Genomic DNA, 26,324 nt, shown 5'->3' with positions numbered 1-26,324 from the left:
ACACACGCGCACACACATATATAAAGATTTTTTGAAGTTCCATATCCCCCCCCCCCACCAAAAAAAAAAAAAAGGCACAGCGCCACTTTAATGGAAGGGGCTACTATCGGAGACATAAGTTGCAGGGATACTATAGAGTAGTAGGCTTTCTGACGTCTAGGGATTTCTACCGTGTAAGGGTGGGATTTTGCTGTTTGTCGGAGGTATTTACGTCGAGGGGGTACAAGGGCTTATAGTTCATCGGAGCATCCACCATTAAAATACTTGTAGAACAGGCAGAGATGCAACATTTCGTCGATAGGACAGAGGTCGAAGATTAGATGACAGTTCAGGACCTATGAGGTTGGCGACTTTCTTTTGAACCCTTTCCCGGGCGAGAGACTAGTAGCAGATGCACCAGCTCAAATAGGACAACAATACTCAGTACATGGACAAATAGTGGCCTTGTAGAGGTACAGGATCTTTACAAGCATAAGTAACTTTCTTGCATATATATATATATATATATATATATATATATATATATATATATATATATATATATATATATACTAGCAGGCCGCCCTGCATTGCCCAGGCGTAAACTACGCTTAAATATGTTGATTAATGCAAATTTCGTATTTATCATCATACTAGCCTGAGTGCCCGGCGTTGCCCGCGTATTTATAGGTATGTGTTGAGCAAAAAATAAAAAGTTGTAGTAGGCAGACAGGCTCGAACCCGTGACGCGAAGGCGGAAAATAAAAAAAAGAGGTGTGTGTAAGAGTGTTGGTTGAGCAAAAACAAAAAAAACAAAAAACAAAACAAAACAAAAAAAAAATGATAGTAGTAAGCAGGCTCCAAACCGTAACGCGCCAGAGGAAAAGCGGTGAAAAAAAAAAAAAAATTAAAAAAAACGGTCTTATTGATGCGGCTACCGCGGTTTTGACGCCACGAGCGATCAAAATAACGTGTTTTATGCGACGTCGTTGACTCGAGGTTTGAATGACTTGCAAAACTGTTGGCGAAAAAAACCGACCCCCCCCCCCAGTTGAGGGTGAAGAAATTAATGTTTTGGGCCAATTTTTTGATATTTGTGGTCCGAAGGGTCGCACTTCAAACAGATTCCGATGTCGTCTCAGTCGAAAGTTTTAGGCATGCATACATACATACATGATGATGATTGCAACATCTTGTCAGACGAGTGCCACTCCCTCAGACATTTAAAATCCATGAGCCCAAATGCCTGAGGGAGTATCTATACAAAGATGATGTTACAGAGTCTCAGCTTTGTACGACAGCTAAGTCTCTCTCTCGGTTCAAAATGCTGAGATCCAGCAACAAGCAAGAGCAAGATAGCCAGCAACAAATTAAACTGCAGACCAGCTTAATGCGGGTACTGGTCTCCCGCTTTATGGTTTTTAAAATCAGAGATTCGCTTCTCTTAGAAAGGTTGCCTTCACCACGGCTTACGGGAGCCCTCTCTACCCCAATACACATATACACACACACAAATATACACACATAAATACATACATACATTTAAACACATTTAAATATACAGTTGAGATTTATATAATGAACTAGCCTGGGTGCCCGGCGTTGCTCGAGTGTTTGGAGGTGTGTTTTGAGCAAAAAAAAAAAAGTGGTAGTAGGCAGGCAGGTTTGAACCTGTGACGCGAAGTGATAGAAAATCTGACGTTTTACCTCTACTCCATGACGCGACCGGAAGTTCGGAACGATAAAATTAGGTAAAGTCAATCTAACCGCTACGATGACTTGCAAAAATGGCTCGCAAAAATCGACCCCTCCTTGTAGAAAACTGCCCCGTTGAGGGTAAAGAAATTAATGTTTTTAGCCAATTTTTCGATATTTGTCGTCCGAAGAGTCGAGCTTTAAAAAAGATATCGATCCTGTGAAAATCCGTCGCTTCTGTCGAAAGCTTAAGGCAGTCATACAAACATACATATATACATTTCAACAAACAGGTGAGATTTATATTATCGATTATATTGAACCCAATATATAGTAATAATTTAAAAAGTAAAAAAAAAACCTTTGCGCCACCTTCGAGAATCGAAACCAAAATGTTTAGCTTACTATGTACTTTTTCCTTTGACATTAATGCCTGAGCTATGAAGACAGTTTGCTGCAAAACTAAAAATTTAAACATGAACTAATAGCTATTACGCATGCATATCCATAATGCCATCGTTCGAGCATCACGTGGCAAATTCCATTTTTTTAAATTTTCATACTTTTGCACCGATTTTCTTCTGCTAAAACCCAAATATAAAGTTTCGCACGGGTTCGAAATCCCTATATATTAAGTTTCATGTCTGTAGACAGAAGAGTTTTGATAGGCAAATGTGTTTAAACAAATATATACACGCATACATAAATATTAAAAGAGGTTTGTGCATACTATAACGTTTTTGCGCAAATATTACACAAGTATAGATCATCTGCAAGAATATAATTACATGTAGTAGTTAATTAAAAATTATCATCCCATAAGAAAACCGAAAATAAAAAAACTAATAGGGAATTAATTAAAATGAATGTTTAAAAGAATATGCAAATTAGCTAGATTTTTGAAGAGGAATGCAGTTTCACGACCCATATATAACACAGTTGTATTTTCTTTTTGAATAAATAGATAAAAGACCTTTTAATATTAATATCAATACACACACAAAAAAAAATCGCAAATTTATTGAAGTATAGAAGTTATATACACATTTCGAGGTGTGTATGTGGATATGCAGGATGTCATTTCCGCGTTGCTGTCTAATATTTTATATTATCGACAGGAAAAACAGATTAGTTTTTCCGTACACAGAATTTGCAATTCCTCGATTTACACGGATAGAAATGCGATTTCAGCAATGTACACTTTTTTAATGGAAGAACATCTTTGTGCCGAGAAAATATATTGAATTTTCTTTAAAGTCGGATTCATTTGTACACAGATCAATATTACTGTCAAATAAATCGATTAATCTTGATTTGTTCTTATGAAAGAGGATTTTAGAGGTAAATATATTTCCAGCTTGGCACTTTATTACGTCCGATCTATCTATCTATCTATCTATCTATCTATCTATTCATCTATCTATCTATCTATTTATCTATCTATTCATCTATTTATCTATCTATTTATCTATTTATCAATATATCTATCTATCTATCTATCTATCTATTCATCTATCTATCAATCTATTCATCTATCTATTCATCTATTTATCTATCTATTTATCTATTTATCAATATATCTATCTATCTATCTATCTATCTATTTATCTATTTATCTATCTATTTATCTATCTATATATTTATCTATCTATCTATCTATCTATTTATCTATCTATCTATCTATCTATCGATATCTATCTATCTATCGATATCTATCTATTTATCTATCTATCTATCTATCTATCTATCTATCTATGTCTTTTGATATTTCCACATGTTTATTTCATATTATTATATTATACTAGCGGGAGGGGGGTGACCTTGCCCGAGCGTAAAATACGCTGCAATATGGTATTTTAATTTGTCCAGGTTTCATATATATTATTATAGTCGTGATTTCAAAAGTAAAAAAAGTATTTGGGTGTCATCAGCTAGAATCGAAACCGAAAGCAAAACTGTAGCATTTAAAGCTGGTGACGTTACCACTGTACCAACGTGACACGTATATGATCTGATATAAAATAAACTAAAATGAATGTACAAAATGTATAACGGTCTTTTCAATTTTGTACCCCTTTTTGACTCCTTGAAAACTATTTTAACCGGCTAAAGACCATTAAAAAAACGGTTCATAAAAACATCCAATCATTTGAGGCCTCTAGCGCTGCTATGCGACTTTTAGTTTCGGTAGAGATAAAGTTTGAAAATTTGAAGACAGAGAGACAAAGTGAGTTTTATATATATTATGAACTAGCGGGGTGGGGGGAACTCGGCTTTGACTGGGAGTAAAATACGCTTAAATATGATATTTTAATTTGTCCAGACTTCGTCTATATTATTATAGATTCGTGATTTCAAAAGTAAAAAAAAAAAAAAAAAAAAAAAAAAAAAATGAGTGCTATCAGTTAAAATCGAAATCGAAGTATTAAAAGCTGGTTACGTTTACACTGTACTAATGTGACACGCAACCGACTAAAAATTATTACACATTAAACATAAACTGAGATGAATGTACAAAATGTATAACGATTTTTTTTCAATTTTGACCCTTTTTGACCCCTTAAAAACTATTTTAACCGGTTAAAGACCCATAAAAGAACGGTCCGTAAAAAAAAAAATCCAATCATTTGAAGCCCCCCAACGCGCCGCTCTGCGACTTTTAGTTTGGAAGGAGATCGAGTTTAAAAATATGAAGACAGACAGACAGACAGACATAGCCTTTTATATATTAGATTAGACTAGCTTTGTCTGAGCGTAAAATATGCTTAAATAATATATTTACATTTGTCCAGTTTTCGTATATATTTTTATAGAGTCGTGATTTCAAAAGTAAAAAAAAAAAAAAAATTTAGGTGCCATCAGCTAGAATCGAAACCGAAACTAGCATTCAAAGCTGGTGATCTTACCACAGCGTGTACGATGCGGATGAGAATAGTTTTTAGAAGACATACAAACCCAAACACACAAACAGGACCCCTTTGTGTAATAGACTAGCAGGGTGTACCCGACGTTGCTTGATCGTAATAAAAAGTTGTTACCTGGTTGTAAAAAAAAATTGTGACAGCAGGGGTGGGGCTTTGTCCAGTCTTAAAATCCATTTACATATGATAAGTTGTGATATCGGATGGAGGTGATAAAATGTTAGAACGGGGGCTAACGGAGGACGCCCGTCGTTGCCGGTTGTAAAAAAAATTACGAGAGCAGGTGTGTGTGTGGGGGAGGGCAATTTGGGCGTCATCAGCCAAAAGCTAAACCGAAAGAAAAATTTTGTAAAAGAAGAAGAAAAAAAAAGAAAAAAAACAAACAAAAAATAAATTAAAAAATGATGCCTGCCAGGTGCGAAATCGCATAATGTGAGTTAGCAACTAAAAGTATTTACAGATGTTGCCACGGTTAAGAAAATGCTACACCAGGTCGGAAATTCTTGTATTCAAACTAATTCAAAGAAAACTAGTTATGCACAGTTGCTGAAATAGTTTTGAAAGAGTCTATTTTAGGTGACTCCTGCTTGAAAAAAAAAAAAAACAAAAAAACTCGAATCCCCCCAAAAAAACAAAATCGACATTTCTACACGTAATAATTGATAATTTATTTTCCAATTTTTCGATATTATTTTCCGAGAAATCGGTTATTCTAACGATACCGAGTTGTTGCGTGTACGATGCGTATGAGAAAAGTTTTTGGCAGACTAACAAATACACACAGACATACAGATATTTCTCTTTTATATAATAAACTACTATGGATACCCGGTGTTGCCCTGGTGGACATGAAGTTCGGTTTGGACATAGCTGCTATACTAAGGATATTGAGCAACCCCCAGAAAAGAATGGAAGAAGTAGGTGACAACATACCAACCAGCCCGTGCGCTGACCTTCCCCTAAGAAAAATAAACGAATCAAAATAACCGCAAAAAAAAAAAAAATTGGCTACGGTAGACAGGCTCGAACCTAAAACGCGAAAGAGGGGAAAAAGGTAAAAAAACTTTATTGGCAAACGCTGTTGCCCACTGGACCACGACGACTTATGACGTCACGATCCTTCGAATTACCGTTTTTAAACATGCTTTCAGTTTGCTATGCGTGTGTGACTTGCAAAAATGGCACCGTGAAAAGTGCCCCCCTTGCTAAAAATGGTCCAGTTGACCAACACAGAATTAATCTTTTTTTTTTCTAATTTTTAGATATTATGTGTTCGAGATATCGTCTTCTAGATGGTACCGGATTCGACCTGATCCGATGCGACTGACGAAAGTTTTTAGCGGACATGCGAATACACAAACACACGAACAAACAAACAGGCGTATAGTAGACATATTATAGACTAGCATGGATACTCGGTGTTTCCCGAGTGGAGAGACATGGTATACTAAGGATACTGAGCAACCAAATCCCAAGAAAAAAATGTTTCAATCAAAACAGTAGCGAGTACCCGTGCGACCACAAAAAAAAGTCGTAGTAGTCAGGATCGAACCTGTAACGCGAAAGAAGAAAAGGAGGTAAAAACCAAACGTGCTAGCTGTCTTGGACACTGCGACTTATGACGCCAAGGACCTTCGAAACAACGTTTTATAAACATACGTTGAGATTGGTAGGCATATGACTTGTAAAAATGTCGACGCAAAAACTGATTCTCCGTGTAAAACACGATTCCAGTTGACCAGGACAGAATTAATCTTTTTGGCCAATTTTTTTTAGATATTTTTCAGCCGAGAGATCGATTTTTCTAACGATACCGATTTTGCTACGGTCCGATGCCTCCGTCAAAAGTTTTTGGCACACACACACACACACACACACACACACACACACACACACACACACACACACACACACACACACACACACACACACACACACACACACGTTCAGCTTTATATATATATATATATATATATATATATATATATATATATGAACACCAAAAGATGGTGGAAGTGAGGAAGCATGGCTTTGGAAGTCTTTAAAACTATAATGGAAAAGCATCTGAAGAAGTTGGTGGGGACAGGATATTTTTATAGTCACGTAAATCGTAAAATTGCATTCTCACTAACGGAACAGCTGCAATAGAAAAAAATCCAGGAAATAAACGGAGGTTATAAAAGAGAAAACGTGAGTCTTTGAATTTTCAACAAAATTTTGCACTATATATATATATATATATATATATATATATATATATATTAAATTAAAATTTACAATTAAATTTATTATTCGACAGAATACTCCCCAAACAATGTTCAAAGTCCTTATTCCGCTAAGTTTTAAAGCATGCTGTTCTTCCTATTCTTCTCATCAGTGGACAGAAAGAAATGATCAAATTATAATTGTAACTAGCTGAGGCATTCGATGAAACTACACACACACACAAGACCCCTTTTTTACTTTTGATATATTAGACTATCGGGGGCGCCCGGTGTTGCCCATTCGTAAAAAAATATAACAGCGGGGTGGGGGAGGGACGTAATAGCCGCTTAAATATGATAACTTGTGACAGTGAGGGAGGCAAAAATGTGACAACGGGACTGGAGGTGAGGCCACCCGGATTTGCCCGGTCGTATATACATTATGAGAGCCGGAGAGAGGCGCAAAAAAAAAAATCGTTTGCGAGAAGAGAAACCAAAAGCAAAATTCTGTAAGGAAAAAAAGAAAAAAAAAAAAAAATTGACGCGTGCCGGGCGCGAACTTGCATAACTTAAATTAAGATAGTATGACTTCGCAAATTATTGTTATTTCAAACGAAAGATGGTATCGACGATTAGTGTATGCATGGTTAATGTTATAAACTTCGTTTTATTAAAAATCATCGAAACATTTTACTCTGCAGTTCATCAGCTTTTTTTTAAAATTTTATTAATGTTGATTTAGCGTCTCAAATTGTCGTATAAATTAAAGAAGTTTTAAACTGTCAAAAGAATGAAAATTAAAGAAATTCCTTTTGTGTTAATTAAAGAATCATAATTGTTATTGGAATTTTTTTGTTTAAATCCAAAAACAAACAAACAAAAAAACAAAAAACAACGACCACCGATGGGCGTGCGCGAACCTCAAAACTGATGGTAATGAGACAACACTCTAAACACTGAACAAGACCGCTGACCACAGAGTGGCGTAAAAAATTCTTGAATTTACACTAATTCAGAAAACAATGCTTGATGCAGGCGCAGTTGTTGAAATCGTTTAGTAAGAGGCGATTTTAGGTGACACTTGCTTGAAATAAAACGCAATTTCTACACAAAATAATTGACGATTTTTTCTAATTTTCAGATATTATTTTTCCAAGAGATCGGTCTGTCTAACGATGCCGAGTTGGCGCGTGTACTATGTATGAAAAAAGTTTTTAGCAGACATACAAACACACAAAAAAACACAGATATATCTCCTTTATCTCATAGACTAGCGTGTGGCGCCCGGTGTCGCCCGGTCGTAAAAAAGTGTGATAGCAGGGCGGGGATGGGTTAAATTGTGACAACGGGGGCGGCGTTGCCAGGTCATAAAAAAAATTGAAGGTCGGGGAGTGCATAAAAAATGGGGTGTCATCAGCCAGAAGCAAAACCGCAAGCAAAAGAATTATGTTTGCCGGGCGCGAACTCGCATAACCGAAGTTAGTAACCAAACTCTTTTACCGATGCGGCCCCGATTAAGCAGTAGCTAGCACGTTGCAAATTATAGTCATTTGAAACGAAAGAAGGTATCACTTCATTAAGAAATCACCGAAACATTTCCCTCTGCAATTCGTCAGCTTCTTTTTTGTTATTTACGTTTTTTCCGTTGGGTTTAGCGTCCTAAAATGTTGTATATTAAAAAAAAAAAAAAATGAAATGAAAGAAAGTTTGTTTTTATTTTTGTTTAAACAAAAGAATCTAAATTGGATTGGAACTTGTTTCTTTTAAATAAAAATTTAACCTTCAGTTGAGTTAAACCGCTGATAAAAAATCGAAATAAGGAAATTGTTTTTTGTTTTAATATAATTAGCCGCTGATATTACAAAACAACCCTATTTAAATGCAAAGAAACGACCACTGCGCGAACCTCAAAACTAATGGCTATGAGACAACATCCTAAAACTCTGGGTCAAAACATTCATTACGAAATCACATAGAAAACTCTTGTATCTAAAGTAATTCAGAGAACAATAGTTGACGCATGCACAGTTGTTGAAATCGTTTAGAAAGAGACGATTTTAGGTGACCTCCGCTGGATATAAAACGCAAATTCTACAAGAAACAAATGACGATTTTTACATATTATTTTTCCGAGAGGTCGATCTTTCTAACAATGCCGAGTTGGTGCGTGTACGATGCGTATGAGCAAAAATTTTAGCAAACAGACAAACATCTCTTTTTTATATCATAGACTAGCGGGTGGGTGGCCGGCGTTTCCCGTGCGCTGGAAAAACTCATCCCCTCCAAAATAAATCAAAACAACTTTTCCTTCAATCAAAATGAACCGCGGTGGCCGGGTTAGAACGTGAAACGCGAAAGGGGTGAAGAAATAAAAAAACTGACGGAGCAAACCACATGCCTACACACGGCCATGAGTGCTTATGATCTCATAACGTTGCAAAATAAGCATTTTAAACATAAATTTTAGTTTAATACGCGTACACTATTATCGAAAAATGAGACGCGAAAAAAGAACCCCGATAAAAAGGCTAAATAAATGATACAAAGTACAACACAAAAATATTTAAAAAATCTTTTAACCTTGTTTAAATTCAAAAGAAAAAGCTGTAAGAAGAAATGATCATGAAAGAAAGTTTGTTTTTGTTTTAATTAAAGAATTATTGGATTGGAATTTTTCTTTCCTTTAAATAAATTTTGACCCTCAGTTGATTAAAACCTCTGATAAAAAAAAATCGCAATATGGAAATTGTTTTTTTGTTTTAATATAATTAGCCGCCGAAATTACAAAACAACATTGTTTAAATGCAAACAAGGAACACCGGTATGTGTACGCGAACCTCAAAACTAATAGTTATGAGACAATCTTCCACGTAGTAGTAATCAGCTGGAAAGCAGGTAAACGGAACAGAGTTCCACAAGCGTGCAGTTCTAAGAAAGAATCTTTATTCATAGACACTACGTTTTAGTTTAGGCACAGAAAAAAGGGTTTATATGCCGTAAAACAACCAACCAATCATATTATTTTATTATACGTATTATGTTAATTACGTTCTTTAATTCGTTTAGTTCTTCATGGATTAAGATGCACCAAATATTCATGATATTTGTTTTCTTTTCCCTTTTCAAAACTCGCTCATGTTCTGTAAAGCCCAAAAGAAACAATCAATCAAACAAATAAACAAACAAACAAAACAAACAAACTAACAAACAAAACAACACCCACTCACACACATGCACATCTACACACAAAACACTTTTCCTCTACAGCACAACCAAACTACAAATAAATATATGAGGATATGTAATGCTACAGTTACAAAGAAAAGAAATAAATAAAAATCCGGGTCGACATTTTTTTGTTTTTTAACAACAAAAGTTTTTAGTACCATTAATCACCTGTTTCGACGCCACTTAAAAAGTATCTCGTTTCTCCGACCGCATGCCGGCCACAGCCGGCCACAGTCGGATCATTCTCGCCCTCGACTTTACACGTCCATTTTTTTTCGACGTCGCACTTTGCTTCTTCCGACCACGTGGTATATTGTCTCTCTTTTTTTCTTGTTCTTCTCGCGCACACTTCCTAACTTGCATATGCGCGTTTTTTGGCGATTGCTGCTGCTAATTTCTTTGCAAGCCAGCCATCCCGATATTTTCCCACACACTCAAATGCACTAGGTTGCAGATATAAATAATTTGAGGCGTAAAAACATTTACTAAATTTACTGGATTCGGTATTAAGTGACCTGAAAAAAGTTAATAAAGCGTTAAAACAAAACAACAAAACCAAACTCCATTAATAAATATTTGAAGATATAAAGGACTTGATCGAGAATTAAATAACTCGAAAATTGTTGATATGCCGTAAAACAAGACAACCCAAACTAAACATCATAAATATTTAAGGATATAAAAAACTTGAAGCATTAAACCCTTTTCCCAAAATGACTGGATTGGGCATTAAATAACCCTAAAAGGGTTGATATGCCGCAATACAAAATAACCAATTACCCCAACTTTTTCCCTCCATTCATGCTAACATTTATGTTTTTTTTTTAAATTTATTTTTTTCTAAGATTTTCCTTTGAATTTCGAATCATTTTAAAATGTAATTCCTGTTATTATTATATACTTTTCCTATTATACTATCTTTCTTTTTTTCTTTTCTTTGTTTCTTCTTTTTTTCTTTTTCTTCTTTTGTTTCTTTCTTTTCTTCCATAAATCTTCTACGTTCCAATCCTCCTTTATCGATTCTTAATTGACTGAGACGCCGGCGATTTCTGACATAACGTGAACAATGTAATGATTACCATTTTGCTTGGTACCTCAGAGGTATCTCCGACAAGAGCAAGTACGGACAGATTATGTAGCGCCAGTGCGTCGCCGTTTAGTAGATTGTTAAACTTATGAACCGGGAAGGAAATCAGGTAGCTATTATTAACAGTAGAGAAATATTAAATATCATTTCGGTCAGCAATCGCGTCCATACATAAATTAATATGGACAGATTGATATATAACATGCACACATTATATATATATATATATATATATATATATATATATATATATATATATATATATATATATATATATATAATGTGTGTAGTGGCGCACCATCCTACTACCTAGCTCTACCTATGTATTGAGCACTGTTGAAGCAAATACTTAAAGTTTACTCATAGAATTATACTTCCATATATTAATTTATGTATTTATGTGATTAAATGAAGTTGTCATATATATATATATATATATATATATATATATATATATATATATATATATATATATGTATTTAAAATGAAGCTATCATAAGAATATGTCTAATACAAAGCAAGCTTATCATGACAGGAAAAGCTCAACACGATTAAGATGAGCAATTAAAATTATTAACTGAAAGATCAGGAATAAAGGTTACATATAACTTTATTATTACATCAAATGAACAAGGAAACATAATGGAAAAAAATCCCTTTATTTCATGGTATTTCGAAGCTAAATGCTTCTCGTCAAAAGAGAACAGGAGGAAAACCAGCATTATAGAAAATACAGTGTATAGATAAAACTGGTTACAACATTTAGATTAAAAATGAAGGATAAACTTTAAGATATGATTGAGAAGAAAAGAAAAAAACAATAAAAAAATCTTATAGTAGTTGAAAAGAAGAGTGTCTAAAGAGTCTTTTCTTCCTTATTTTCTTTCCTTATTGATCTGATGTTATAATAAAATTTAATAAAATCTTTATTCCCCATCTTTCAATTTAATATATATATATATATATATATATATATATATATATATATATATATATATATATATATATATATACATACATACACGATGGTCGTTCTTTAAGTAAAGATAGATCACGAAATTAGAGAACTACGAAGACGGGAGTGGTTCCATCAAAACAGTCGACATTTTATGCTCTAGAATTTATTTTTCTACATAGTTACCACCATTCTCAATGCACTTTTTCCAGCGATGTACAGTGTTTGTGGCGTTTGCAGCTCGCTTTGTTGTACGGGTATCGTTTCAAAAGTAAAGCCTCACATTTTATTTAATTAAAAAAAAATAAAGAGTTACAAAGACGGGTTAGTACCATTAAAACGAGTGACCTTTTGTGCTACAGAATGTATCTTTCTTTTTAGCTTTCGTCGCTAAAAATCATTTTCGACCTATATGAAGAGTCATGATCTTCATTGCATCTGACAAAGTCCAGACGGCGCTTTATGTTCTTTACAAAAATCATTTGCTTGCGTCTTGGAACATAGCTTTGCAAATTATATTTCTTTTAATCTGTTCCTAACTGTAGAAAGAGACCACTTTTTAACAAGATTACAATGTTGTTGGATTTTGGATGCCATTTCAAATCTGTTTCTTAGGCTGCAGATCTTGATAGCATTGTATCCCCTGTAAGAAGTAACTCTAGGACGACCAGATTTAGGGGCATCGCGAACACTGTCGGTGTTTTGGTGTTTTTGCACAACCATTCGTATCGTTATCTCATCACATTTCAATATGCAACCTATTTCTCGATTGGATAAACCAGAAAGGTGGAGATTAATGAACTCTTTACGATCCCTAAGAGAGACTCGAGGTATATGAGCTAAATGTTACGTTGTTTAACCGAGGAATAACAACAATTACGATTCGAGATGCTAAAAGGTGGATATTTTACGATAAGAAATACTAAACGGTGGATATTTTAAGTCAGTTTTAAACTCATTTGTTGCTGCGGAGTTTCTTTTTGCCTTCTTGATTTGAAACTATTTTTTTTAAATTGACCTGAACACTAGGATACTTCAATAAAAAATCAAATATGGACAGGTAAAAATATAGAAAAATAAAAGGCGAATCAAATGAGGTATAGCTTGTTAAAACAGTTACCCTCAATTTAGCTTAAATTTGCGGGTTTTGAAAAAAAAAAAAATGCAGATTTTGTTTTTGGCGGCATTTGGTTTTAATACATAAAGCAATTTCACAGTGTATGAGATTATATGATACTGGAGATATTCATAATCGTACCTCATTGCCAAAGAGGAGAGATATAGCATACGAGAAATATTTAGAATCAACTCTTCCTTTGCTGTTATTTCAGATCATTAGAAATCATAGCAGCAAGTTTTAGTCTACTAGGGAAGTTCCAAAAATAATTCTTCCTATTTATTCCGCGCGAATGGATCAGAGGTAATTGTAAATTGCATTGTTATGATTACTGAACTCATGCATTCATGACCTGAAAGTTTCATTCTCTGTTACAGATATGGACGGTGTGAGACTCTTAGAAACCAATCCCTTGTCATAGACGTCCGTCAGAAGCAAAGATGCGCCATTGAATTCTTCCAGGTAGACAAAATTGAACCGATCAACATTCACTGGTGCTCGTTGAACGTTTACAAAGCCGATGCAGTTGATGTCAGAATGGTTAGGAGATGGGTTCCGCAATTTCAGAGTAATGAAAGCGCGTTCCGGACGTTTGCGACCGAGGATATAAAAACAGGTTGGCAAAACTGCACTGAGAATGTCTGTAACTATCTAGAAAAACAAATTCTGGAGCAAAAAATGTCGCTTCGTAGCTCTTAAATCTTTTAGTTTTTGAATTAAAAATAGGAGGCCTTACTATTGGAGCGACTCTCTCTCTCTCTCTCTCTCTCTCTCTCTCTCTATATATATATATATATATATATATATATATATATATATATATACTCGGTTTTTTTTATTCAAAAGTAATGGACTAATGAATTCAACGAGGTTGTTAGATAGTGTTCAATAAAAAGAGCTGATAATACTTGTTTATTGTTATATAAACATGCTCACATCCCGCTGCTACAAATAGCCACTTGTTTCAATCAAACAACAGATATCATCAGGCAGCGACTTGACTATTCAAAAGTTCAATGAATAATGGATTTTTATTTTAGGTAGGAACTCTTTAAAAGTTGGAGTTAAAAAACTTAAAACACAGAACTTTAATTATAAGATGTAAAGAGGGAGGGGCAATCTAAATAAAGTTAAAAGATTATAATGGAGAGAAAGTGATTAAGAAGAGAAAAAAAGAAATAGAGAAAGAAAATAAATAGAGAAAGAAAATAGAGAGAAAAATATATATAATATGGAGAAGAAAAAGAAAAAAGATATAAAGGGTTATTATAAAGAGAATAAGGACTAGAAGGGAAAAGAAAGAATGATGAGATATAGTTAAAGAGAGAAAGAGAGAAAGTAAGAATTAATAGGAAGGGAATCTTAAAAAGTTGATAGTATATAGAAAAAGAAAAAGAAAAAGATCTGCGTGTCAACCAATTTATGAACAATTATACATTTCAGTAATGAGACACGTTATTACAAATACAAACAGAAAATACAATCTAAGCGTTAGAAGTGAACATGTCAAAAATGACAGCGAATGTATCCAACCAACATATTTATCATCTTACATACGTCCACAAGTAATATCAACGCAGTTCAAACATACGTCTACAATTAATTAAGCCCTTTATACTAAATGATATAAGTTTAAAGTTTTCGCGTTTTTATTAAATAAATATATAAATAAAAGAAAAATAATGATAAAACAATATTAAAATTATTATTATTAATAATAATAATAATAGTAATAATAAAATAATAATAATAATAATGATAATAATAAAAAACAGAATAAAATTAATATTTATTATCTTTTTAATATAGCATATTTAGCCATAAGAGGGGATTAAAGAAATTAAATAGGACTAATAATTATAAATAATAATCTACTAATATTTATGTATATAAAAAGAATACAATACATATATATATATACATATATATACATATATATATATATATATATATATATATATATACATACATGCATATAAGTAAAGGTGTAACTCGATACTATTAAGTTGAAAGTTTAAGCTAGTTAATTATAAATATAAAGTCATATTAAATCACAAATTAATACATTCAAGACAGTATTACTAAAAACATAGATACAAGTACACTTACATATAAATATATAAATATATTCAGGCAAAAGAAGTAATTAAATCAACAAAATACTCAAAAGTAGCGACACACAGGTAGATAGTAACAAAATTAAAAATAATAAAATACATATGTATATACCCACAGAGAACCAACAGACATACAAATATACATATATATATATAATTTTATGTATACACATACATACAAAAAATAAACAAATATATGCACACAGTCATATACTAATATACAACAACGCACACACACATATATATATACGCACACATAAATATGTATAATTCACATAAACCATATATATAGAAATACATACGAATACAAATTATTTGGCAAGAGTACAGATAGATGCATACATACATAAAAGCATACAGATGGATTGAATAAACATTATTTGGGGAGTACACAACAAAGGAGGGTATACCTTTCCCTTCTAGTCCTTATTCTCTTTATAATAACCCTTTATATCTTTTTTCTTTTTCTTCTCCATATTATATATATATTTTTTTCTCTCTATTTTCTTTCTCTATTTATTTTCTTTCTCTATTTCTTTTTTTCTCTTCTTAATCACTTTCTCTCCATTATAATCTTTTAACTTTATTTAGATTGCCCCTCCCTCTTTACATCTTATAATTAAAGTTCTGTGTTTTAAGTTTTTTAACTCCAACTTTTAAAGAGTTCCTACCTAAAATAAAAATCCATTATTCATTGAACTTTTGAATAGTCAAGTCGCTGCCTGATGATATCTGTTGTTTGATTGAAACAAGTGGCTATTTGTAGCAGCGGGATGTGAGCATGTTTATATAACAATAAACAAGTATATATATATAATCATCTGATTCATACGAAATGAATGATGATGCTCCCCAGCATCAATTATTTCCATCAGTTCAATAAAATGCGTTAGAGAAAATGTGAACATTTAATGGTTTCATTCGATGATTCATTGATAAAAAGACTATTATGTCGAAGGATACCAGAAAACTCGGTACACTTAAAGGGAGGTAATTTGTGTATGCGAGATATAAATTGGGGAAAAAAAACAGAGGTATATTGGCTGATTAAAAATTAAACATTCACAATTTTCCTGTTCATGTTATGCAGTATCTAGCATAAATAGAACAGATCGTAATGGAATATTAGGTTAAGGTACCTGCAGTAAGTCGTAGTAGAGGTGTTCCAACAGTAATGCCTTCTATTTTTTATTCCGCCCGAATGGACCAAAGGAGATTGCAAATTGCATTATGATGAATGAACTTATGCATTCATGACCTGAAAGTTTCATCTTGTCTTTTCAGATATTAACGGTGTTAGACTCTAAGAAAGCAACCCCTGTCATAGACTTGCATCAGAAGCAGAGATGCGTCATTGAATTCCTGGATAAAAATCCGTTGAGAATGTTGGTGACTATGTAGAAAAATAAATTCCGGAGCACAAAAGATCGCTCGCTTTAAAGGCACAACTCTCGTCTTCGTAGCTCTTCAACTTTTAGGGTTAAACAATAGGAAGCTTTACCTTTAGAACGACCCTTGTATATTCGTTGGATGGCCACCAAAATTCTTTAGCTGGATTTAAAGAATTCGGTTACAGATATAACTGGGAGAAGCGTAATAAAGACGGCATGATTCAAGAGATAATTTCCTCCATTTCAGAACAATTAACTGAGTATAATATTCAAGGTACTGATAAATTGGGAGTTGTACCGACTTCGAAAAGAATTGGGAAATGTATCACCTAAAAAAAAAAAATTGGGAGTTGTATCGACTTCGAAAACAATTGGGAAATGTATCACCTAAAAAAAAAAATTGGGAGTTGTATCGACCTAAAAAAAAACCATTGGGAGTTGTATCGACCTCGACAAAAAAATTGGAAGTTGTATCGACCTAAAAAAAAACCATTGGGAGTTGTATCGACCTAAAAAAAAAAATTGGAAGTTGTATCGACCTCGAAAAAAAATGTAAACAGATTCTTGGTAGAACTGAAAGAAAAGAATTAACTCAAGAGAAAAATAAAAAGCGGGGGAAAAATACAAGGACCTGGAGAATAGGCGACCTAGTTTAGAAGTAAATCAGTAAATCAGCAGCAAATGGTGTTGAGCCGGGTGTAGTCAACGTTATTAAACGTCGCCAAGTAAAGTCAAATGACTAAGACAGTACTATCTATGTGATACTTCAGTATTACGATAGTGAAAGACCTTTAAGAAAAAAAAATGTAATGGAAAATTGGAGTTTGTATGCAATGTTATCAGAAGTTTGAACCGCAAAATCATTTTCCAAAAACAAAGATTAGTACGATTTCTTCAAAAATATTATGCAATGATTAATTACCACGTCCGCATCTCGAAAAAGTGAAGCTAAAAACAAAACAAAAACAAAAACAAAAAACAAAAAACAAACAAAAACAAACAAAAAACCCCCCTGAAAACTGAACCGGACAAAAATATAATGGAGAGTGTTGTAGCAACACTAATTGAAATGTACATGTACACCTTCAAATTTGGCAACTATAACAGCTTAAATTTAACCGGATTATATATATATATATATATATATATATATATATATATATATATATATATATATATATATATATATATATATATATATATATATAAACAAATTCTGGAGCACAAGATCGCTTCGTAGCTCTTCAATGTTTTAGTTTTTAGTTAAAAATAGGAGGCCTTACTATTTGAGTGACTCCCGTATATACATAATTATAATTATAGATTACAAACATATATATATATATATATATATATATATATATATTTTTTTTTTTTTCAAATATTTTTTGTGGTAACTTGACAAATAATTAGTATTAATTTTTATTATGATAATAAAATCAACGTATTTTTTTTTAAAAATAGTACTTAATTAGCATTAAAAAAATAAAAACTGTGTTTTTTCAATATATTTAGAAAAATCAAACTATTTTTTTCTATAAAAATACCAAAAAAGTATTATTGTAAAACTAATTCAAATATATGAAATAAACTCTCAAAACATACATTCTATTATATTACTTCAAAAGATAAACTTATCAACAAATTGACATTATATTTATAAAATAACTGAACTTTTCAAGAAATGAAAAACGTTTTACTATTGAAAACAATACTTAAAACAATGATAATAAAGACAACACAACCTTTTTTCTTGGCATAAAATGACCACTAGAGGTTAAAATGCCGTTACACAAAACCAATGCATTCATCCAATTAATATATGGGATTAAAGTCATGAAAAATTTCCAATTTGTTTCAAATTTTTTGGTTTACATAAACTAGGTCCAGAGATGGTCATGGCGATGTACCCGTAAATTTCCGTTTTAGGATATTCTCATTTCTAACCTTTGAGTACTCTTGCCTACGTAGTTAGCTCCAACCCGATGAAGAAATTTATAATGTCGTATTTTTATTATTTGGTTTAATGCTGTTTATTGCACATAATCCTCTGAATTCTGCACCATTTAATAACGAAGAGGCGATTATCAATTTTATGGGTCGATACTCAGAGTTTGATAACTCATTATTCGATGTAAGCTGAAGTATGTAAATTATGCAATGATTTAATTTCCTGAAATAAATGTATGAATTATGTCTTTTGGTTTTGCTTCAGACTGTAATAACTGATATCATATTTTAAAATAACGTCGGTAATGTTGCTATACAGTTAGGTATATGTATAAAATTTGATATTTGTATGCATAGAATGATATATATATATATATATATATATATATATATATATATATATATATATATATATATATACTAGCAGAAGTACCCGTCGTTGACTGGGTTCAAAAACAGCCTACAGAAAATGGACTGTGATTGATGAAAGTATGATAGGTTATGAAAAGGAGGGGGCTTGTAAAGAGAAAAATTTTTTACCCTAAGCAAAATATGATGAAAGTAAAGATAATTTTCGCGAAAATATATTTTTATATCAACTTTGTTTCCATTCGTAGCCAAGAGTGACCAACAAAATGATGTTTGCTTACAAAGAGAAAATGTTATATACATAATAATATAAATATACAAGAAATACATATTACCATAGTCATATAAAAGTTACTTTTATGGTGGAAAAGTTCATTAGTTTTTATTTTTAAGTAGTTTGTAAAATTTTTTTTTTTTAATTTACGAACCGGTTTAAAAAATGAAAATGGCAGCGACTTTGAAATGGAGAGCCCCATTTTCAATTTGAAGGAGGGGCACCTGAGCATTCTGTGTTAACAATTTAAGAGAGTTCCGTAAACGTTAGGAATATTTATAAACATATTTTAATATTTACCGTTATTTTGTGCTTGAGGAATATTCGATTATGGCATTTGTAGTTTATATAAAAATTCGTTTAAGTAGTTATCGCCTCAAATTTCGTTTTAATTTCGGTTCGCTGAAATTATTTAAAGTAAAGAGCATTAAAAATTATTTCAAAAGAAAAAATAACATGAACTGAACTTTTATTGACTATGGTAACATTTACTTCTTGTATATTTATATTTTCGGGTAGTCTTTAGTTGGCTTTTCTGCTAAACACTCTTACTAAATAATATCGACAAAATATCGAAAAACAAAGAAACAAAAACAATTTTGAAAAATAATGAAGCTTTACTTACTTTAGTAAAATAATCCGAAACAGCAAAAATGGGATATTAAAAAGTAAATACGTAATTACTTTAGTTTTTTAAAGCAAAGAATCGATATAAATATGAACAAGAAGAAAATGGCGCCCTTTTCAAGCAGAACAGCTTTGTTTCAGTTTTACAATATTGAACGGTGTAGTATTGCGCCGTCGGATTCAGGGTTGTACTATTTTAATGTAAAGAACCCGCAGAAAGGGTTGTAATCAACTGAATTCCTTCTAGTACACTGACAAAAAAAGCTTAAACAAATATATAAATAAAAATAAAAAGGTTATGCAAATGTTTTTAAAAAGACACGTAATCACGTGAGCAGGATTTTTTCCTTCTTTTGACACGATAACAAGTAACGTTATTATTTTTTATTATTTATCTATTTATCTATTTTCAAAAGAGTGCCACATGCAAGTGGAGAAGGAAAAAACAGAGTTATGCAAAATTTGTGTCGAGAATTTTCTAAAGTTCCGACTTTTTTTTTTGCCTTTCACTTTAATAAAAACGTGAATTTATGAGGTGAATTTATTCGACACAATATGATTCAACTAAAAAAATTAAAGAAAGTTGACGTGAATTAAGATTAAAGTTAAGGTATTGTTGTGGATCCTCACTCCTGTTAAAAAACCTTGTTAAACTTTGTGACATATTTACATTCTATATAGGTCAGGCGCGAACGAACACCCAATAATTTTATTATACCATATTTCTTCAACTGAAACATAATTATCGAAGTATACTATACTCAAATAGATATTAAAGGTCTTTGTTAAAGTTTGTGTCATATTTCCACGGAGTACAGGCGCGAGCGCAGACCCCACAATTTTATTATACCATCCCTACTTAAGTTGAAACATACTTATCAAAATATTCTTATGTACATCTATATAAAACCCCTTGTATACGTTTTTTTTTTTCATTTTTTATTTCCATACTTTATGGACCCGGCGCGTACGAAGACCCCACAACTTTTATGAACCACCGTTTTGCCAGATCAAACATACCCATTCCTGATCCTCAATACATCTATCATTATATATAATCAGTTTTTTTTAAATAGTCAACCATATAGAAGCCTATTTGTGACCACACACACACACACACACACACACACACACACACACACACACACACACACACACACACACACACACACACACGTTCAGCTTTATATTATATATATATATGTGTGTGTGGCATCCGTCAGTCGAAACGACTATGGATCAGCGCCGTATTAAGATGTTGCCTGTTTGCATCCTTTTGTGTGACTGTAGAGACCAATTCTTGATTTGCATAGTCTGCCACAGCCTTGACATACGAAGGTTGTTATGCAATTTGCCGCTTCGTCCGGCTGTTCCGCCTGTACACTCGCTCTTCTCCTAGCTCTCTTTGCAGCATTTTCAACATGGAGGGTCCTCTCGCTGATGATAATCCCCTGGCGTATCATTTTCCTCCAGGCAGTTCTGTCAGCTGCAGAGGCTTCCCATGTATTCCTGTCCACCGAGAGAGCCTTCATGTCACGCTTGCAGACATCCCTGTAGCGAAGATGGGGTCGCCCCCTCTTTCTTGAGCCTGAGGCAAGCTCGCCATAGAGAAGGTCTTTAGGGATGCGCCCATCATCCATCCTGCGCACATGGCCCAGCCAGCGAAGACGTCGCTCACGCAGTAGGGAGTAAATGGATGGGATGCCCGCTCTCTGCAGAACATCAGTATTACTCACTCTGTCCTGCCATGTGATACCAAGTATCCTACGTATACACCTCATATGGAAGACCTGGAGTTTCCTCTCTTGTGTTGAGTATGTAGTCCAGGATTCACTCCCATACAGTAGGACACTGAGGATGCACGCTCTGTAGACGGTCATCTTGGTGGAGGTGGTAAGGTGCCTGTTTTCCCAGACTCTTTTAGTTAGTTTAGAGAGGGTTGTAGATGCCTTTCCAATCCTTTTGTTTAGCTCCTCGTCCAATGAGAGGGTGTCTGAAGTAGTGGAGCCTAGATATTGAAACTGGCGTACGACCTCTAGTGGTGTGCCTTGGATTGTGATGCTGGGTGGGGAGGCGGTTGCTTGTCCCATGACTTGAGTTTTCTTCTGGCTGATGGTGAGACCGAACAGGCTGCAAGCATTAGCAAACCTGTCCATCAGTCTTTGAAGACCATCTTCCTGATGCGATGCTATAGCTGCATCATCGGCAAACAGCATGTCTCTTATCCGAACTGTCCTGGTCTTTGTCCTGGAGCGGAGTCTGGCGATGTTGAAGAGACCACCATCTGACCTGGAGTGCAAGCAGATACCATCCGTTGTGTTCTTGAAAGCATGCTTCAGGAGTAGGGAGAAGAACATGCCGAAGAGTGTTGGGGCCAACACACAACCCTGTTTGACACCACTCCTCACCCCGAACTCAGCTGACATGCCACCGTTAAATTGCACAGTGCTCCTCATGCCATCATGAAAGGATCTTATGATGCTGAGGAGTTTTGGTGGGCATCCGATCAGTGGGAGAATTTTGAATAGTCCATCTCTGCTCACGAGATCGAATGCCTTATTCAGGTCTATGAAGGCAACATACAGAGGCTGGTTTTGCTCTCTGCACTTCTCTTGCAGTTGGCGTAGGGAGAAGATCATATCGATTGTTGATCTCTCTGAACGAAAACCACATTGAGATTCTGGGTAGATTCAGTCGGCAAGAACGTTTAGTCGCAGTAATACTATACGTGCGAATAGTTTGCCAACGAAACTCAACAGTGAGATACCGCGGTAGTTGTTGCAGTCACCGCGGTCCCCTTTGTGTTTGTAGAGAGTGATGATATTTGCGTCTCTCATACCCTGAGGCACTGAGCCTTCTCTCCAACACTGTATCAGAAGACTATGGAGGGGCTCAAGCAGGGTAGCGTTTCCACTTTTTAAGACCTCAGCTGGAATATAGTCCTTTCCTGAGGCTTTTCCTGATGGCAGTCTGTCTATTGCCCAGGATAGTTCTTCTATGGAAGGCTCCTCATCGAGCTCATGCATCAGTGGTAGACGATCAATGGCATCCAGGGCGGACTGATGTACCATGTTTTACCTGGAGTAAAGCTCGGTGTTCAACCCATCTGTCTAGCTGTTTAACTTTGTCTAGTATGGGTTCACCCGATTTAGACTTCAGTGAAGCAGTTTTGTTAATTATGGGTCCTGTAGCTCTCCTGATCCCGTTATACATATTTTTTTATATTTCCTGTATCAGCTGCATGTTGGATAGACTTGGAGAGCTCCATCCAGTAGTTGTTTGCAGCTTCTCTTACAGCCTTTTGAACTGCCCTTTTGGAAAGCCTCAGTGCAGCCAGCGATGTAGGTGATAGGTTGGCCTTGTATGAGAGCAAGGACAAACGCCTTGCCTCAATCAGAGGGTTGAGGGTAGCAGAGTTGGCATCATACCAGTCATTGCGTTTGCTACCTGTCCTCCTCCCAAAGACTTTGAGCTGTAGAGTGGATGGCATTTTTCAGTGTTTCCCACTGTTCAGATGCAGTCCGGGTGTTATCTCCTTTGAAGGTGGAGGTTAACATCTCGTTGAATTTCGCATTGCGATCTGTGTATGTGGTCTTGCTAACATCAATACGGGCAACACCCTCCCGTTTAGTGTGGTAGAAATCTTTGGGTTGAAGTTTGACTCTACTGCATATTAGGGAATGATCTGTATCACAATCAGCACTGTGGTAGGCTCTAGACATCAGAAAATGTTTGAGGTACCTTCGTCTAGTAATGATTAGATCGAGCTGGTGCCAACGCCCTGATCTGGGATGTCTCCAGGACACTCTGTGATGCGGTCTGGCAGCAAAGAATGTGTTGGTAATGCAGAGGTCATGGTAGGCACGGAGTTCTAGAAGGCGCTGACCATTACCATTGCATTTGCCCACTCCAAAGTTACCAAGGCAGCTCGGCCATGCATCGTTGTCGCCACCCACACGTGCATTAAAGTCCCCAAGTATAATCAGGTCTTCATTTTGTGGAAATGCCTTGATGGTGCTATCCAGCTGTGTGTAGAAGTGCTCCTTGATGTCGTCAGGCGCTGCGAGTGTTGGGGCGTACACACATAATAGATTAATTGTTCCATCTGTGGTGTTCAGTCGTAATGAGATTAGGCGCTCAGTAGCTGAATCAGAGAGTTGTACGTTCTGAAGCAGTGAGTTTCTGACTGCGAAACCAACACCGTGTTCCCGGATCTCCTCTTCCTGTTTTTCCTGCCAGAAGAAAGTATAGTCCGATTCCTTTAGGCATCCGGTGTCAGCTAAGCGTGTTTCTTGGAGTGCAGCGATGTCTACTTTGAGTCTCGATAGCTCGTTGTTGATGATGGCAGTTTTTCGAATATCGGAGATGTTGCGTATGTCGGTAGATAGGCCAGTCGTCATAGTACGAACATTCCAGCACCCTAGCCTGAATGTTGGGTTCTTTGTGTTTCTTTTGGTTTTGTTTGGTGCAATGGTTACTGGCCACTTGTTGGAATCATCCTATACCCTACGCACCCAGTAGGGTAGGTGGCCAGTGGCGGGATAGCACCTTACTGACTGAGGGCTGCTCAGCTTTGTGGCGGGCGGTAGCTGTCCAATGAAATTAAATAACTTCTCCCACCGTTAGGACCGACCCCTGGCGCCCAGCTGTACGCCAATTGAGCTGTAGGCTTATAACCGGTAACTGTCGCTCCCCTGTTTAGTTCTATACAGATGCATAGCTGAAGTTTTCTCTCCAGGGCGCTGGCCAGGGCAGATCTGTGGAGAGACTGGGTTGCCCAATCGTCAGAATCCCCCTCTCGGTCTTCCTGGTGTTGCCCAGAGGAATGGAAGTACCAGTACGTCCGGCACCAGGTTGACTGCAGTAGCTACCAGAGCAAGGCTGAGTACAGCACTTGTCTGCCTGTGGGGCTACACTCCAGATTTTCTGTTAGGGTTTACTCCCTTAGCCTTTATCGAACCAACGAATAACCACAAGGCAGTGGTACTATTTACCCATAGCTGGGGGCCTGTTCATGGGCATCAGGGCTTGTCCATACAACGATGGGCCTGGCATGCCGCATGTCTGGGGGCAGACCACCTCCGAGTCTCCTGTAGTTCTGCTTGAGTCCGCAAGGTACTCAATTTACACGTGTCGTCGCGGGGAGGCACTACATGGAGCTTTCCTATGGAGAGGCTATGTACTGACAGGGAAGACTTACGCACTCTGCTTCCTTTTTGCCTAGGCTAGCCGGCGGTAGGGACTGGAAGAGGAAGGTGACAAGCACACAGTACCCCACACTTGACGCATCAATAGCCCATTTGACACACACACACACACACACACACACACACACACACACACACACACACACACACACACACACACACATATATATATATATATATATATATATATATGAACACTAAAATATGATGGAAGTGAGGAAGAATGGCTTTGGAAGTCTTTAAAACTATAATGGAAAAACATCTGAAGAAGTTGGTGGGGACAGGATATTTTTATAGTCACGTAAATCGTAAAATTGCATTCTCACTAAGGGAACAGCTGTAATAGAAAAAAATCCAAGAAATAAACGGAGGTTATAAAAAAGAAAACGTGAGTCTTTGAATTTTCAACAAAATTTTTGCACTATATATATATATATATATATATATATATATATATATATATATATATATATATATATATATAAAATTAAAATTTACAATTAAATTTATTATTCGACAGAATACTCCCCAAACAATGTTCAAGGTCCTTATTCCGCGAAGTTTCAAAGAATGCTGTTCTTGCTATTCTTCTCATCAGTGGACAGAAAGAAATGATCAAATTATAATTGTAACTAGCTGAGGCATTCGATGAAATTACAATTTATGATAGTCATAAATTACAAAATGTTCATGTCCGTCAAGAATCGTGTAAAGAGATGTGAAAAAAATGTGGGAAACGTGGAAAAGAACAAAAACAAACCGGAATAACATCTCTGCTTATTTGAAGACGCTTTCAATAGTGATCCGAAAAGCGAAAAGGAATATTTTAAAAGGAATCCAGTTTAAAATCCTGCGGTAATATAATTCGGTAGGAAAAATTGATAAAATCAACTCAATATATAAATACTGGTATTTATATTAGATTGAAGTGTACCTTTGCTTGTATCATGTCAACACCGTATTCAATTTGTCTTTTTCATAGATATATTATATATATATATATATAAATATATATATATGTGTGTGTGTGTGTGTGTGTGTGTGTTATATTCCTTAGTAATCGAGCCAAATTGATCTCCCTAAATAAAAAATATTCTACAGCGAATAAAAAATATCAAACATGTCCTTATTAATAACCAATTCCCCAATTTCTTAGTCAATATACACATTAATATAACAGTTAGAAACCTTGACCAAACTAAT

General features: G+C 34.9%; 1 protein-coding gene across 1 annotated transcript; it reads right to left on the bottom strand.

Moving 5' to 3' along the window:
- Positions 1-8,383: 8,383 nt before the first annotated feature.
- LOC145258029 (protein CFDP2-like) lies at positions 8,384-24,314 on the bottom strand. Its single transcript, XM_080115752.1, has 3 exons — positions 23,801-24,314; positions 17,617-17,642; positions 8,384-8,458 (listed from the first exon to the last, which is right to left on the bottom strand). Exons 1-3 carry the CDS (start codon positions 24,312-24,314, stop codon positions 8,384-8,386), a joined length of 615 nt encoding a protein of 204 aa, XP_079971878.1.
- Between the last annotated feature and the right edge of the window lie 2,010 nt (positions 24,315-26,324).

Source organism: Euprymna scolopes, chromosome 33 (assembly GCF_053919585.1).
Source record: "Euprymna scolopes isolate OS-2025 chromosome 33, ASM5391958v1, whole genome shotgun sequence".
Lineage (NCBI taxonomy): Eukaryota > Metazoa > Mollusca > Cephalopoda > Sepiida > Sepiolidae > Euprymna > Euprymna scolopes.
This window is presented reverse-complemented; position numbering and strand designations above follow the sequence as displayed.

What these genes read in the sequence shown, in the direction of transcription:
- LOC145258029 (XM_080115752.1), bottom strand. Translation starts at nt 24,314, where the DNA reads ATGACGACTGGCCTATCTACCGACATACGCAACATCTCCGATATTCGA. An exon ending in GGGCAAATGCAATGGTAATG is followed by an intron (nt 17,643 to 23,800) that starts GTCAGCGCCTTC and finishes TTTTGTTTTTAG; the next exon opens with CTTCACTTTTTCGAGATGCG. An exon ending in TTTTTCGAGATGCGGACGTG is followed by an intron (nt 8,459 to 17,616) that starts GTAATTAATCAT and finishes ACAACATTTTAG; the next exon opens with GACGCTAAACCCAACGGAAA.